Source organism: Erigeron canadensis, chromosome 9 (genome assembly GCF_010389155.1).
Source record: "Erigeron canadensis isolate Cc75 chromosome 9, C_canadensis_v1, whole genome shotgun sequence".
Classification (NCBI taxonomy): Eukaryota; Viridiplantae; Streptophyta; class Magnoliopsida; order Asterales; family Asteraceae; genus Erigeron; species Erigeron canadensis.
The window spans coordinates 30,418,186-30,434,577 of NC_057769.1; the positions used below are offsets into that span (position 1 = coordinate 30,418,186).

A 16,392-nucleotide genomic window follows, 5' to 3' on the forward strand; every position below is an offset into this window, starting at 1 on the left:
TTATTTCCTTATATTATTCTTGGTTACTAATAATGGTGTAACAGAATATTACTTTTTCTTTTTCGTTTATGGAATGGCGTGTAATAGATTACTTACTAGATTTTTATCTCGCGGAATAACCGCGGTTTAGTTTATTAGAATCTTACTAATCTATTAAAGGAGATTCTAGCATGACTTAAGCTATAGTAGTTGTCAATCTTCTAGGTAGTCTACGTTAGTGTTTTTGGGTAAAAAAAACAAATTTTTAGTGACATATTAGTGATGTAAGCCGCTTAGTTAAGAGCTTAGTTAACTTCTAACTATATTTCAAAGCTTGGTTACTAATTTGCAGCCTACATTAGCAGTAGGAATTGCAGGAAAGTGTTATTCAAAAGTAATTTGCAGGCCACTTTTATACATTTCTCATGCACAAAATACTTTTAGCCGAATTACTTTGCCTCCACAATTTGGAAAATAGCTTTAGTTTACTTAAATCAATACTTAATCCATTCTTTTTAGTGTACTAATGTACTAACTTGCTGAAGATACCCTCTCAAATCACTTGGTCAAACAAGAAAGATGAATTTCGGGTGGTTTCCAACACCAATCTTGGGAAACAAGATTTTCAAAAAACAGGTTTGTTGGTTCCCTATAAATGGGATCATTAACAATCTCATTTTCTCACATCTCATCTTCATTTTCTCATTTTAATCTTAATTTTCTCTCTAATCATGGCAAACGATGGTTACAGTTTTGTTGAAGATCTTAGTGTGGCTAGCAATTTCTGGAACATGAAGGCCCGAATCATACGTAAATGGGAACAAACCTTCAAGGTGGACATGATTCTTCTCGATGAGAGGGTAATGTTTTTGTTGTTTTTTGAGAACATGTATACTGTTAAATTCCTTTTTTTGCTTACCAGGTAAACTAAATTTAAGATATGGTTTCTTTTGTCAGGGTAAGAAAATACAAGCACAATGTAAGAACCAATTGTTGAGTGATTTTGGGCAATATCTTAAAGAAGACTCCACCATTGTGATCCGAAGGTTCGGTGTGGCTGAGCAAAGAGATAAGTATCGTGTGCTTCCTCTGAATTATAAGATAAACTTATTCAAGTGTTCCTCCATCCAAACTGTAACTTCCTTTCAAGGCCATCCTTATGGCTTTGATTTTGTTCCTTTTGATGAAATCAATGACAACAGGGCACGTGACAGATTTACCATTGGTTAGTAGTCTCTCTATTTTAAGGTTTATACATCATTATTTGCATAATAATCTGTTTTTATCTTCTGTTGTTGTAGATGTAATGGGAAGGATCTCTTCGTGTGGTGACCTTGACATCTTCAGGAATAAAGAAAAGGAAAGCAAAAGGATGAACTTTGAGTTGCAATATTTGGCGTATGTATTTTTTCCTAATATGTTGGTTCTAAAAAAGATGAAGCTTAAAATTAGATAATATTGCATTTACAACACCATATTGGGGATTTATTATATAACATGGTAAACTATATAGTGCAGAAAAGTAATGTAAACAATGGATAGCAATGCCACTGTTTATTTCTTATGTCATTCATATTTGTTTAATTCATATCACTTTTAGTGGGCAAATTATCAAGTCTACTCTATGGGGAAAGTATGCTGAGCAATTGAACAAGTTCATTTGCAATAACAAGTCAACAGAGATGGTGATTGCTATCCTTCAACATGCTAAATTGAAGAGATTTAACAGTAAGTTTGAATAATTTTTGTCATACACACACATGTATCCCAATATTACATAGTCACCTCAATGTTGTTGTGTTTAGGAAAGCTCACTGTCCAGAATGACATATATGGAACTAGACTATTCCTTAATGAAGACATCCAAGAAGCTAATGACTTGAGGAGGGGGTACAATGCTTTCTCTATAGCTAATTTTTTTCAGGAAGTAAATGAAATGTAATTATCCAGCTGTTTTCATTGACTTTAAATTGGTCATGTATTTATTATTCATTGATTTATATTTTGTTGAAGCCTCATTTTGAGAGATGGTGTTGGTGATGCTTCACAAACCATCCTTGAGTCCCAGACTGTTTATCCTTTCCATAAAGAGTTTGTTGTCAACACTGTCAAGAAGCATGTGGATGAGATTGGGGATTGTCATGAGGTATACCTTATTGTATTAAATAACACTGATTGATTATTTAAAAACAGTCCATGTTAATAGTGTAATATATTTGATGATTTAGGAAGCACATTATGTTGTTCTTGCTACAATAAGGATGATTGAAGAGGATGTTGGTTGGTTTTATGTTGCCTGTCGTCAACATAATAAGAAGGTGTTGACTAAGGAAGAATTTCTGGAACAAGCTACTGAAATTCCAAGCCATTTTCTTGAAGCCACAATAGACAGTCTTTGGTGTCTTGCTTGCAATGACATTGCCACATCTTTTGTCCCAAAGTATATCTATTTTTCTCTCAAATAATAATCATTTTAAACGAAATATAACATCACTGTAATTATTTATGTACTAAACAATACTTTGTGAATTATATTAAGGTACAAGCTTCAATTCAGAGTCCAAGATCACGCAGGTTCTTGCTCTTTGGTGATGTTCGACAAAGATGTTGCTAAACTCATTGGTTTGTCTGCAAATGATATTCGAGAGAGACAAATAAGGTCAGGTGAGGTTGACACTTTCCCTCATGAGCTCAATGTCTTGCTAAACAAGCTCTATGCTTTCAATATCTCCATTGCAAAGTACAATTTTGAAAAGGATTACTTGGTGTACACTGTGGCAAAAGTTTGTCGAGACCCTGAAATAATTGAGGAACTACAAGAAAATGATGAAGATGATGAGGTAGTTAACTTGTGTTTGTCAAATTATATACCTTCTAATTTTTTTGTTTCTTTGCAAAATTGTAATTATTTTGGTAATGATTTAATAGGGAACCTATGGTGCTATTCCAAAAAAAAGTAATAAATTTTACCAACATGGTCCCAACAACAAAGACAAGATGGTCCCAACAACAAAGACATACCATATATGTATATATGCTTACAAAAGGATTCTGACAACAAACTTCAAATTATATTCTTTAACTCACAAAAAGGCTACATCGGTTGAAACACATGGGTTGAGTCCAAATTAAAGAAACATCCATGGTCCCCTTATTAAATAAAAAATCCGATCAAGTACATCAAAATTGATTATCTTTATAAAAACACATTGTTCTAACCTAAAAAAACACTAAATCTAACATATATAAAATGATATGTATATCAAAAACCCTAAATGCTATATTATTATAATACATACGAATTTATTGTTCAGAAATACCCTAATCAAGAAACATACATATACTTACATACATATATATATATATATATATATATACTGCAAGGAAGAAAAAAGAAAACTTACTTTTGGGGCCATTAGGGTTATCGGTTTGAAGGAGACAGTAAATAGGGAGATAGATATCAAGATAAGTAAAATGGTTGGCAAAGGTAAGAAATTGTAACTATTCTCAACGTATATAGCAGGTTAGTGTTAAACAGTTTTTTACTTTAAGTTTATTTTAAGCCCAATTTGTTTTTAAATACAAGCACATTCACTCGGACTCTTCTTCCCATAAAGCCCAAATCAATTATTTTTTGTAATTAAAATTTCTTATGTTTTAATACTAATACCTTGGAAAACCATTATTATGTTTAAATAAGCTTGCACAATTACTTCTTATTTTGTAGATAGTAACTTATTTCGTTCAAACTATAATTATTTTTAAGAATAAGACATACATCAGCAAAGATGTACAAAAAAATAAGCCAAGAAAACTACAACTACACATAAATGGATTACAATATAAAGTACAAACACAATTAGGTTCAATTACTTAAGAATGAATACATATCCACAACATTACCACACGATTAGTTGAAACACCACATTGGGCTTAACATATAAAATAGAACCAGACGAGTTTTACAGCGATAAAATTAAACACCAAGTACCAGAAGTTTTTACCGTAATACAAAACATAAAATCCATTACAAAGTACTTAATAGCATACATAAATGAAATAAAGTCTGATAACACTAATATGAACATACATGTTCAACAAACCTCCAACTCGATAACTTCTCCAAGTACACAGTGATTAGCAATTAGTTGAAACCTGATGATAGCACATGGACTAAATCCAGTTTGTTCAATGAAAGCACTCCAATCCATCGACACAAATAGGTAGCTTTCATCACCATCTATCCGCCTATCAATACAAAGGTTCAGGTATGCAGGTATGTAGGTATGCACTGAACAACATTTCACCATACCGAATAATAGCCCTCTCATAAGTGAACAATTTGCAGAGACGGACAAAGGACTTAGGCACAACTTGCAACAGATATTATTTTTTTAATCCTCATAGTATATACGATCCAACAATATAGACCTTGGTATGCATAGATAAACTCCATAAGTGTTTACCAGAATTGGTTCACAACACTATGATATTGTATTCTTTGAAAGAAGCAACCGCCCAGATCTGAATGACTTTTATGATAACTTTTATATCTGCATATATGACTTCTTATGTCCACACGGTCTACACAAACTAAAAGATTGTACTATACTGAAACTTATTATATCGATTCGACTTTCACAAACAACCGAATGTATAATGACTTACCTCAAATGCCATGGCTTTAAAAGTTACTTTAAATTGTAGAAGTTCTTTGGAGAATGTATGCGTAGAGGGAAAGGCGTGAAGAACAAAGAAAATAAAAGTGTGATTGTAAAAGTTTTTGGTACCTTCAGCCTCAAATGTCTACCTTTTTTAATTAGGTGTATTTTTTTTTCTTTTCTTTCTCAAAGGGAAAAGTTAAAGTATACATATAGATAAATATCTTTCAAATGGATTCCCAAAACTTTTGTAAACTAAATTTATTCAACAACATATAAATTTTAATTAACATGCATACATCGTATTTTTCTGTGCGTCTGAATATTGAATAATTCTTTGTAAGTATGTGACAAAGAAAATAGCAACAAAGAACTTCATGAGCAAAAAAAAGAATTAAAAAGAAACAAACTAAAAAACAGTAAAAACTATGAATGATGATTGATTAGAAAGATAGTAAATAATTTTTGAAGACAAATTGAAGATATGAAATTCATTCTCTGCTACTTCTCATCACTCTTTCTCAAGTCTTTTGCGTACTCTAGCACTATAGTTGTGTTCATCGATGTAGATAAAAAGGTTAAATGTTACAAAACATATTTACTATATATGTTTAGGATTTAGGATTAGGTTATAGTTGTTAAACTTTTACAATCTGATTATTATTGTTACATTTTAAGTTATAAGGTACCTTATCATTTCTTAAGTTATAACCAATACATGTAACTAATGAATTTTTTTTGTCCGTCGTTAGATAAATATATAACGACAACAAAATTTTATATCAATGTTTATCAATTGACCATGTTTCTACACGGGTTTAAAACTAGTTGTTTTAATAAATTTGGGTAAAAATTAAGTAAGATCATTAAATTAATTCTTTCATTGGTAATTTCGATAGAGGATCATTAAAAATGATTACTTATAAATATCACCAACTACTCTTCTCAATGACCCCTTATCAAGTATCTGCTTGGATGTCTTTCAGTTCAGCTATCAACTTCAGTTTGTCAACCAGGTTTTCCACTCTAATCTCGGTCCCTTCATCAAAATTGCTATCAGATTAAAAGCTTCAATAAGTTCATACATGGTCGTAATAGCTGAATAATTACAACTGTGGTGCTAGAGCATTAACTTCATATTATAACGTATAAAATATACAATTTCAAAACCGTGAATCAATAGACATGCCCATTATTGACACAATTCAAGTAAACTATACACTACCTCATTCACTATATACTATACTATTACACATTCAGTTATCTACGAAAAGATATACAAAAATATCACAGCTTCATCAAACCTTAGCAGCAATAAAGAGTCCCAAAATAGACCACTTGGAAAAACGCATTATCCTTCAACTCTGCCAAAACTTCGCCATACAAGCGGTTTACCTGCATCTCTGCATTACATGTTATTTCACCTTTAGTATAACATATCTTTTATATGCTGCAAGTCTACAACCCGTAACTCAAAGGCCTTGACATGCAATTGAATAGATTTTTATAGCCTTAAAATCTAAAATAGCACCCACCAAGGACAACTAAAACAACTCCAGCTACACCATTCTATCATGAACAACTAAAACAACCCCCGCTTGGTTTTTAACTCACTGTAAGCATTACACCTTTGGAACTTCAATTTATATTTTTTCTTTTATCCTTACACCTTTTTGATTTCCTTTATTTAGCATGTATTTAGTTTCTACATTAAGTTCCTTTATTAAGTATGAGAGTTACCTGCATATACTTTTAGTGATGATCATATCGATCTCAACTCGAGTCATAAACCCGATGAACATCAAGAACCACATCAACTGTGTTCAATACCTACAATATTAAGACAAACTGAATCAAGTGACTATCAAAGCATCATGACCAATTCTTTCAGGTTCAATGTATAATTTTAGGCCAAGTGAATTGTGAATATTGGCAAATATTAAGTACTTATACTAATTAAAAAAAATTATATTAAATCCACTTGCAATTCCAGTCCATTATATGCCAACCAAATGCACAGACCGAACAGAATCATACCTGTGGTTCACTATAACAGACTGATTGGCGAACACGCTTTCACTGTGAATATTGGCAAATATTAAGTACTTATACTACTCTACCCTCTTTTCACTGTAACAGACTCATTGGCGAACACACTTTCAAGCTGATCATTAAGTTCTTTAGCATGACAATATCCAAATTTAGGGTCTGTATCTTCATAAAACCACACCAGGGCCGTTTCTTTATCTTCAACTATTGATCCATCAACCATCTCGGTGTAAAAGTTCATCATTTGTCGAGCATTCTGCTTCCATCCACCTTCTTCAACTTGTACACAGGTTTCCCATGCTTCATCAAGTTTCAACCTGGACCACTCAACAAAATGAAATAAGTATTGAACACTTATGAGTGGGTCGATTGAAGTTATGTTTTAGCTTAAAAGGAAGCGTCATATGGTTCAAAACTTTCTGATTCAAGTACTAAGATTATTACAACATTGAAATCTAACTTTGAAGATCATAACTGCCACACTCTCTACTTCTAGTTGTTTAAAAACTTTGGACCAAAATTATGACTGTCCAACCCAACCCATTCCAACCTGTAACTCAACCCGGCCAATTAGCATCCCCATAGTTAGTTGATCGAAATGGTTGTAATACATATCAAACCCAATTTCCAAAATTCGTTTCCATAAAATTATTCTTATGAGCAACAAAAAGAAGAACCGCCAAGTTAGCTACAAACAGATATGTACCTTATGCATACAATCTTGTAGCAGCAACCCTAACGTTTTCAGTTTCACAAGGTATCGTATCTCATCATCTTCAACATAAAATCCCCATCAGTCTTGTATTCGGTTCTTTTTACCTACAAAACTAAAATCCATTCCTATTAAAATGTATCTAAAACTTAATCATAAACTACCAATCTGTCATATAGTTAACCGCATAAAACCTTCTAAAGCTAAAATCTTGAGTAATACAAAGTTTATATGTTTTAAATTATATCATAGATGCAGCATTTGTGTATCATTCTTGTAAACTGTTTCAAACTATTCATAGTTTTAAACAAATCTTGAGTTAATAAGTTGGATTTGATTTGATTGTTTATACCTTTTGTAGTCCCACCCACCCATTCACCACCATTCATTCAAGTTATAAACAAATATATCAATCCAAACACATCCACTATCAAACTGCAGCATGCTGCATCTGCTGCTGCGGCTTGTTTTCTTTGCTTTCACCATTGGCAATGCCCGACTTTTAAAATATCAAATGATTTTTTTTTTTTGTACATAAATAACAGTTTTAGAAAAGTGGTTTCGCCACTATGATTAATAAAATCTTATGATCATTTTAACACCACGAACTATACTATCAAACAGATAAAAAAAAAAAAAAATTTCTTTCACACATATTATCAAACACCTTAGATGCATCATGTCTACAATATGTATTATGAGAAAGAATAAATAGATAAATATAACATACTGAGTTGTTGTTTGTGCTTTGGTCTTCTGGGAAGCTACATCCAATACCTACTTTTGATCTATTTATAAACCTGCAAAACAAAAGTATAAACAAAAATTTAATCCATAAAAAAACAAATATTGAAACTTACACATGTATTCCAATCCAATCGAAGTCTATTTAGGTTATCATCGACAGCTTAAAACCCATACATAAAAATCCCAACAACAACAACAACATGACCCAATCCATGCGCGGGGTATGGGGGATGTGAGCTGTAGACAGTCTTACCTCTACCCAGAGGTAGAGAGACTGCTTCCAAAAGGACCTCCGACCATCACAATGTAAATGTCGGCAAGAGATAGGTGTTTAGATACCATACCTGTCAATCGAGAAAATCATAAGAGAAAATACCTGTCTGCTGGGTCCAGCTACCTTACCAAAAATGCGTCCTGCCCATGGCTTAGCACAAGTTTGATAATACATATACAATAGAAACTATAATGCACATATTAAACAACATAAAAAACCCCAGACTATTAAAAGCCCATATATTTTTATAAGAATACGAGATTTTAAAAATATATACAGTACCTTAAACGCCATATATCTAAACTCAATCGCCATTCCTTCATTATCCTACAATATAATAAAAAAAAAGTCGAATAGATTTGACAAATATAAGCAAACCAATTAATAAAGCAAAATATAAACAAACTCATTATCATCATCCATATTTTCTCTCCAATTCGGTCATGACAAACATATTTTCTTTATTTATAAAAAAGAATTACCTTTGAAATATCAGAAGCTTTTTTTGTCTAGATTGAAATCCCGTAAGGTCTAAGAATTATAATTTTTTTTTAATTTTAGAAACGAAATAGTCTTATATGAAAGAATACCTTGGAGACATCAGAAACTTTTTTTGTCTACATCAAAATCAATATGTTCATAGTGTTCTTCATCAAAATCAAACTGATATAAACAATAAAGAGTTTGAAAGAAGCTTATAAAAGCAAAGAAAGAGAGAGAGAGAGAGAGATTCTTTATAAAAAAAAAAGTGTGTGACTGAATCTGATAAAGAGAGAGAAAATGAAAAGCCCGCTCCACCTCCCTCTCATCCCTCTCACTCTCCTGACATATCAACAAACACTCTTTCCACTTTCAAATTAAAAAAGCCCGCCCATTTTCAAATTAACTAAAAAAGCTTCTGAAGGAAGCTAAAATTCAAATTACACATACCATATACACCTTAAAAAACACACCGATTTCATTAGGCCCCATGTCATAGTTCCAATGTGGCAAGTGTTATAGGTTGACAACACAAATAAGTGATGTCACCTGTGTGGTCTCCTTTAGTTTGAAAAGCGAGATACTTTTCTAGTTGATTACTTATGAAACAAAAATCATTACCTTAAGACGTTGATAAATGATAAGGACTCATCTTGTTTCTTTCGTGATAAAACAATTTTAATGTGTTGGTTTAGTATATACTTCAAAAAAGACATTTCTCTTTCCACTGAATCATTAATGATGTTGGTGTGAATGGGAGAAATACGTGTGGTGTTAATTTACATAAAGTTTGTTGTGAGTTTCTTACAATTGCCGCAAAATAGTTTTTATTTTTTTCTTTCTGAAAGGTGAATTTCATTGGAAACTTCGTGTCGGGATTCGAAAACTGAAGGTCTAGCATACGTTGTCTTAACCGGGTCTACACTAGAGAGCTCTCTCGAAGTAGAAATGCCTATTTCAAATATCCGATAGGGGGAAACCCCCTAGTAATCCGCTCGAAGGCACGACGATTAATAGGGGTAAACCCTGTCCCCTCAGACTTGAACGTGGGTATACCCAAGTCAAGCCCTCATAAAGGGACTTAATTCCTATGTTCTCCCCAATGTTTGAACTCAATACCTCATGCAAATGGGGATGGTCTTAGAACCATTGAGCTAATGCTCAAGGATTTGGATATATTTATTTTCTCACTTCATCACAATTAACATAAGAGTGATTGACTGATAACAAAAATTTTGACCATTTTATTTAGCTATTAAACCATTTATAAAGGAAGGTAAAAAAGGTAAGTGATTGAAGAAGGTAAATATGATGAAAAATTAAGATTAGAGGTGAATAGTTTTACCTTGGTGAAAAGAAGTTAGTGTGGTCTATTTTTGTTTTGTTCTTTTTTTTCTTTAATAAATATTATTTGTTTTGTTTTAATGGTGAATGTGTGTGATATAATGAGGGTATTGTTGGGATTTTATTAACCAGTTAACAATAATTACCCGACCCAGTTTGAAAACAATTTTTAAATTACAAATCAGAATGCGAAGCGGAAGCGTGTTAATAAACTGTTAGCAACCATTTAGAAACGTGTGGTATCATTTTAGGAAACAATTAATAGTTCTAACATTCCTTATCAGGATCACCATGCAATGCAATATAAGTAACTTAATTAATATAGATTAGCCTCGTTGCGGTAGACAAGATTCTTCATGATGTGGAAGATTCGGAAACGAGATTCCAAGTGTAAAAACCCTCCGTAAGTGCGTACACGAACAATGTCTTAATCAAGGATCCGCTAGACACCTTTAAGCTTACGATCGCAACCGAACGAAACCCTTAGAATATTCAAAAGGTCAAATTCGACCTCTCTATGAAGTAGATAGTCGAATTCGAAGTCCCTTCCAAGGGTTCTTTAGTTCAACACACACCAAACACAAAAGGCAAGAAACCTTTTGCTGAAACTAATTTAAGGTTTAACTAAAACCCTAAATAATTAAACCTAAAACAATTTGGGGTTTTGGTTTCTTTGGTTTATGGAATTTTAACCCACACATAAAGGAGAAGAGAATTTCACCTTTAAGTGTGTGTTAGGGTTATTGTGAATGAATGAATTAACTTAGGGTTTTAAGGGGTTTATATTGGCATAGCTTTCTAATCAAATAAGGAAGCTAAAACCTCTTTCCCTCTCCTAAGTTTCGTCCAATACCTCCAAGGAAGGTCCTAAAACCGACCTTGGAGCTTCGTGGCACGGATCGAACTTTCCTTATTTTAATTAATCACTTATTAATTAATTTGAACCATTAACTAATTAATTATCCAACCCCTTAACTCATTTAATTAATTAAACTCATTTAATTAATATGTTTATTTATCAATCAATTGCAGTAAACTTTGATTGAATTCTATAAATAATATTTGTCGGTTTATCCATCTATCCTTAATTAACTCGTGTTAATTTATAAACGAATAATTTAATTAAAGCTAGTTTAATTAAATGCGTAAATGATCAATTATCATTCCGTAGCTTTATGGTTAAACATTATAGATGTTCTATTGTGTATGACCTTACGGGCTCATATATCCGAAGACATATGGTTAGTCGAGTCAACGAAATTCACACAATTTCAATAGGTATGTGGATATAGTAAGTAGAGTATTAAATTTGAATCCAACTAGTATAAACACGCATAATAAATCCGACTACTGACATATGAATCCATTTTTTTTATTTTACTATTGTTATCTTTAAATCCAACTATTGACATATGAGTATCCAATCTTATCTATAATGTTAACTATTATACCATATTGAAATTTGGAAGCTAGTTCTAAGGGCGATGGCATTAATGCGTGGAGAAGAGAGTAAGTGGTGCTGCCACTCACGTGAATACCATTGTCGACACCGGAAGATGCGTAAGTGAAAAAAATGAGTGGTGGGAGCACTCAGTGGAAGATACGAGTGGAGAAAGGGGAGGAGCGTCCAACGGCTCGTAACGGTTAGATTATTTTTTCTTTCAAACTTGTATATATACACTCAAAACACTACATACACACACTTAACCCAACATACACACAAAAACACAACATGCACACACAAACACACTTTCCTTTCCAAAAAAACCAACACACAAACACACTTTCTATACTTCAACTCATGGCAAACAACAGGCAAAATATGACCGTTTTTGATATTAAAATGACCATGCAAAATCACATGCTCAACGATGACAGACATAGATCTGAAGTAAACAATGTCATTCAGAGTGTGACGGACAACAAGGCGACTTTAATAGCCAAAATTGAACGAATTGAAGCTGCAGGCAGGATTCGTAGCGCCGCCGAAAATGAGTACGTTGTATATCTTTGACAGAAGATCAATTGGCTGGATTAAACTGTAACACCCTGCTTTACAAAAATGTGAATTTCCAAAATTTTTAAATAATAAATCAAATTCCGTTAATAAAATGCGGAAGCGACTTTTAAAAATCCCAAATGATCCCTAACGGAATCTTAAAACATCATAATTTTCTCATAAAGGTGTTACCGACAAAGTATCATCACAGTAATTCTCATGAAATTCACAATCCACATATTAAATGTCAAACGGCTAAATAACGAGTCTACTAAAATAAAGAAAACTAAGGGTAACTAAAGTCATCATCCACTAGCTCCATTTATTAGCTACCCCACTCTCGATCCCATTTATTAGCTACCCCACTCTCGATCAAGCAATCAAATGATCAATCAACGCCTAACCTGAGGGCACAACACAATTTCACAAAACAAGTGTCAGCTTTTAAAGCTGAGTAAGATAACAGGTTAGTACAACAAAAAGATTGCCAATTAAAATCATTTCAATAAAAGCGTCTCATGCAAATATATAGGCACAATTACACATATCAACAAATACTACCGAAATAGGATAATCAAAGCCTACAATGTGCCTAACAATCCTCAAATACTACTTTAGCTCCTTAACTACTTAGCTACTTAACTACTCAAGTATTCAAGGTTATGCCATTTAACTACTTAACAACAAAGATTTTGTGTGTAGGCGGTCATAAGACCTCACAGGGAACCTCACACCTGACATGATGGGTAACCTTTCGGGGGTCCATCGGCGTCGTTATGGAAAGGCATAACCAATCCACAAGTAATCCGCAAACTACTATAAAGGCCAATCACACCCAACGGAAATACTCAGCTACTTAAAAGATTGACCCCACCGGGAACAGTGTACGTCGCCCCCGGATGGGCTACTTAACACAATGATCCACGAGACCAAATGTGGGTTAAGCTTAACACTTGCTACTCAGTGCTCGAGACTTTGCACATAAAGAATGCTACTCAATGCTACTTATTTTCATTAGCTACTTTATTATATTTTCCTTTAAAATTGCTACTAATTTTCACATATCAACATTAGGTCCCTTAACGTGCACGTGACATGGCAACTTAGTCAAGTCTAGTGTACTGTGTGTACAAGTCACAAATAATCTCGTATCTACTAAAGCAACTCAATCACAAGCTACATTAAACAACAATACAACAATAAGCTCGTATCTACTAAAGCATGCATAAACAATGTCCCAATAAACCTCCCACATACAACCCATACCCAATATAAGCATGAGATATTATAACTTCATAAAATGGGAGTAATTATTAAAACTAGGTTTTGTTGTGTCCCCAGGTATCAAAATAAGTTATCTTACCTCAATAAAATAACTTAACCTGTTACCTCTTCAATGTCCAAACACCTAAACAATTTAATAGAATAAAGATATAAGTTACAATTCCATTCTTTCATTCTCGAACTCATGTGATCACAGCACATATGAGTTCATGCACACACAAATTTATATATGTAGAATTATGTAAATTTACTTATGTGATAGTGATTAATAATAACTCATCATAGTTATGTGTTTCTTTGCTAATTAAATTAAATCCCAATTAAATAACCAATCATGTATGACATAAACTAGTTTATGACTAGTTTAAGAACATGAGACTAACACTATACTGTAATATTTACTTTCTTTTCGTCATTTATTTATATAACAAAACCAATGTCAGACTTGTTTACCATTAATGCTTATGATAGTTCAACTAATTAATTAAACTAGGAAGGTCCTTTACCTGATAAATTTATGTACACATAAAATGCCCATATTAAATTAGTAAACTTGCATCAACTTTTTCAATTCAAATTGCTCATGTACACCATTACCAATTCATAACTTTGACTCGCGATGGAGGTTATACCGACTTACATATCACATCGAAACTATCAAGCCACCTGCTGGACTACTACTCATGAATGACTCGAACCTGATTTTTACTCACGATATTTTAACAACGTAATTTAAAAGCGTACATGTATAGTCATGTCGTATCACAAGTATGTGGCAAGTAAAGTATACTACATATACGCCTATTCTGTTTAATTACATGCTAACGCGGCTAAACCCGACATACAAACAATAGTTACCACGAACACTAAACTAGTTATAAACGCGTTGCCTAGAGACTCGAGACACTCCATCAATGACACGTGAAACTCAACCGATCAACGGCTACGTACCAAACGATTCTAATTAACATACCAAACCAATGACGACTGAATAATATGGAATTAACTGGTAAATTTTGTGCCACTCGCATCCTCCATAAACCGTCATATAAACTCAATCCATGTTTTAACCTTATACGTTTCAGCCTCAATCTTCATAAATTTATTCTATTTATATAACTCCTGAAAGATCCTCTAAGTCACTAAGACACTTGATACCTCTTTATTTATATATTGAAGAACTCAAACTATCATAACCAATAATCTTGGAGTTATTTTGTTTTCTTCTACTTATTCTTTAATTATTGTTTTAAACATATTGACACATGATAATATATAGTAATATCTCAGCCTAATGACGAGTTACTAAAACCGTTTAGAGGAAACTCTACTATTAACGTTCAAAAGTCTAGATTAAAATCAAAACATGTTTATGTCAGAGACATGAAAGTTCGTTAAAAATATCAAGTCTAGTAAATCTATTTCAACAGCTATTCCGCAACAAAAACAACTCGAAATCTAACTTGATATAAAGACATGATCAACGACTCTTTGATCTAAACATGTCGATGCTGCTACAACATTCAAAGTTCAAGTGTGCACATAGATAACATACTTTACTTTTTTAAGATCGAAAATAGTGTTGAGATGTACCTTCGGGTGATCTTGCCAAGCAACAACGTCGATATTGTGAATCTAATTTGCAACAAAAACCTTGATCTCTCTCGGCGGCTATATTAATCCAGGGGTTTTATTATTACATTTGTATTTGTACATAATTAACGTAGATGAGCTGTATACAAAGTCGGTCACCTAAAGCCCATGATAGAACAAGCCCACTAAAAGCCGTATAGTCAGTACATTTTTCATCTAGTCACCTTTTCACACTTCTAATTGACATAGTTAAGCTCACACTCATTTATTTTAAATAAGTATTCTTCTAGGCTTCTTCTTTTAATATCATTTAGTTTCTTTAGCACTAACAGTTACAATGACATACAATGAGATACTTAAATACATCAATTATTGGTCAAATGCACACAAAACACCCTTAGTAGCAAATTGTAAGAAAAACTTTTAATAATTTACATCTATAACATATAACTACCAAATAGACAAGTTATTTTACTAGCTACAAAATCAAATAAAAAAATAAAAGATTTAGGATGTTACATAAACTATTTTCCAGCTTACAGCAGCCTCCACCACGTTAATTGCCACGCTAGACCACAAGGTATTCTGCAATGCAGTGTCGGTGGTGGCGGTGGATATGTAGATTATCAAAGTGACCCGGGGGAGGAGTACGTATCTCCTCAATCAAGAAACACTGTCGATTCTCCTTAACCGTATCAATACATACATGGCAACGACGACGACAATACTGTGGACTTGGACTATTCTGAGTGTTAGTATTATGTAATCTTTTTATTATGTTTTTTTTTAGCATTATGTACATTTTGTTATGTTCTTTTTAGTATTATGTAAGTTTTTTTATGTTTTTTTTTCTAGTATTATGTAAAGTATTTTTAATGATTTTAGTGAATTATGTAATGTTTTTTATGATTAATGGAATTTGTTTTTTTTTTTTATAAATAAAAGTAAAATTATAGTGAGTGATGCAATATTAACAAAATTTGAGTGTGTGATGAGTAAATAATGAATTTAAGATGACATAAGGTGATTGATTGAAAAAATCAGATATGAGTGAGTAGACCATAAAAGGGTTGGCAACCATCACTCAAACACTTTTTCACCACTCACTTCTAACCAATCGCCTTATGCCACCTCAACTCCACCACTCACTCACTCACCACTAAATTTTGTTGGCATCCGACCACTCACTTCACCACTCATTTTACAATTTTCATTTTATTTAAACACTAAATTTTCATTAAATTAAAAACATTACATAATAAATCAAAAT

At 32.7% G+C, this 16,392-nt stretch overlaps 1 protein-coding gene across 1 annotated transcript; it reads left to right on the forward strand.

Annotated features, from left to right (window-relative positions):
- Positions 1-710: 710 nt before the first annotated feature.
- On the forward strand, positions 711-3,111 carry LOC122583548 (replication protein A 70 kDa DNA-binding subunit A-like). The gene is made up of 9 exons (XM_043755942.1): positions 711-839; positions 937-1,204; positions 1,281-1,377; positions 1,580-1,707; positions 1,785-1,917; positions 1,993-2,125; positions 2,208-2,419; positions 2,519-2,819; positions 2,908-3,111. The coding sequence occupies exons 1-9, from the start codon at positions 711-713 to the stop codon at positions 3,109-3,111; spliced, it is 1,605 nt and encodes a 534-aa protein (XP_043611877.1).
- Positions 3,112-16,392: the final 13,281 nt, after the last annotated feature.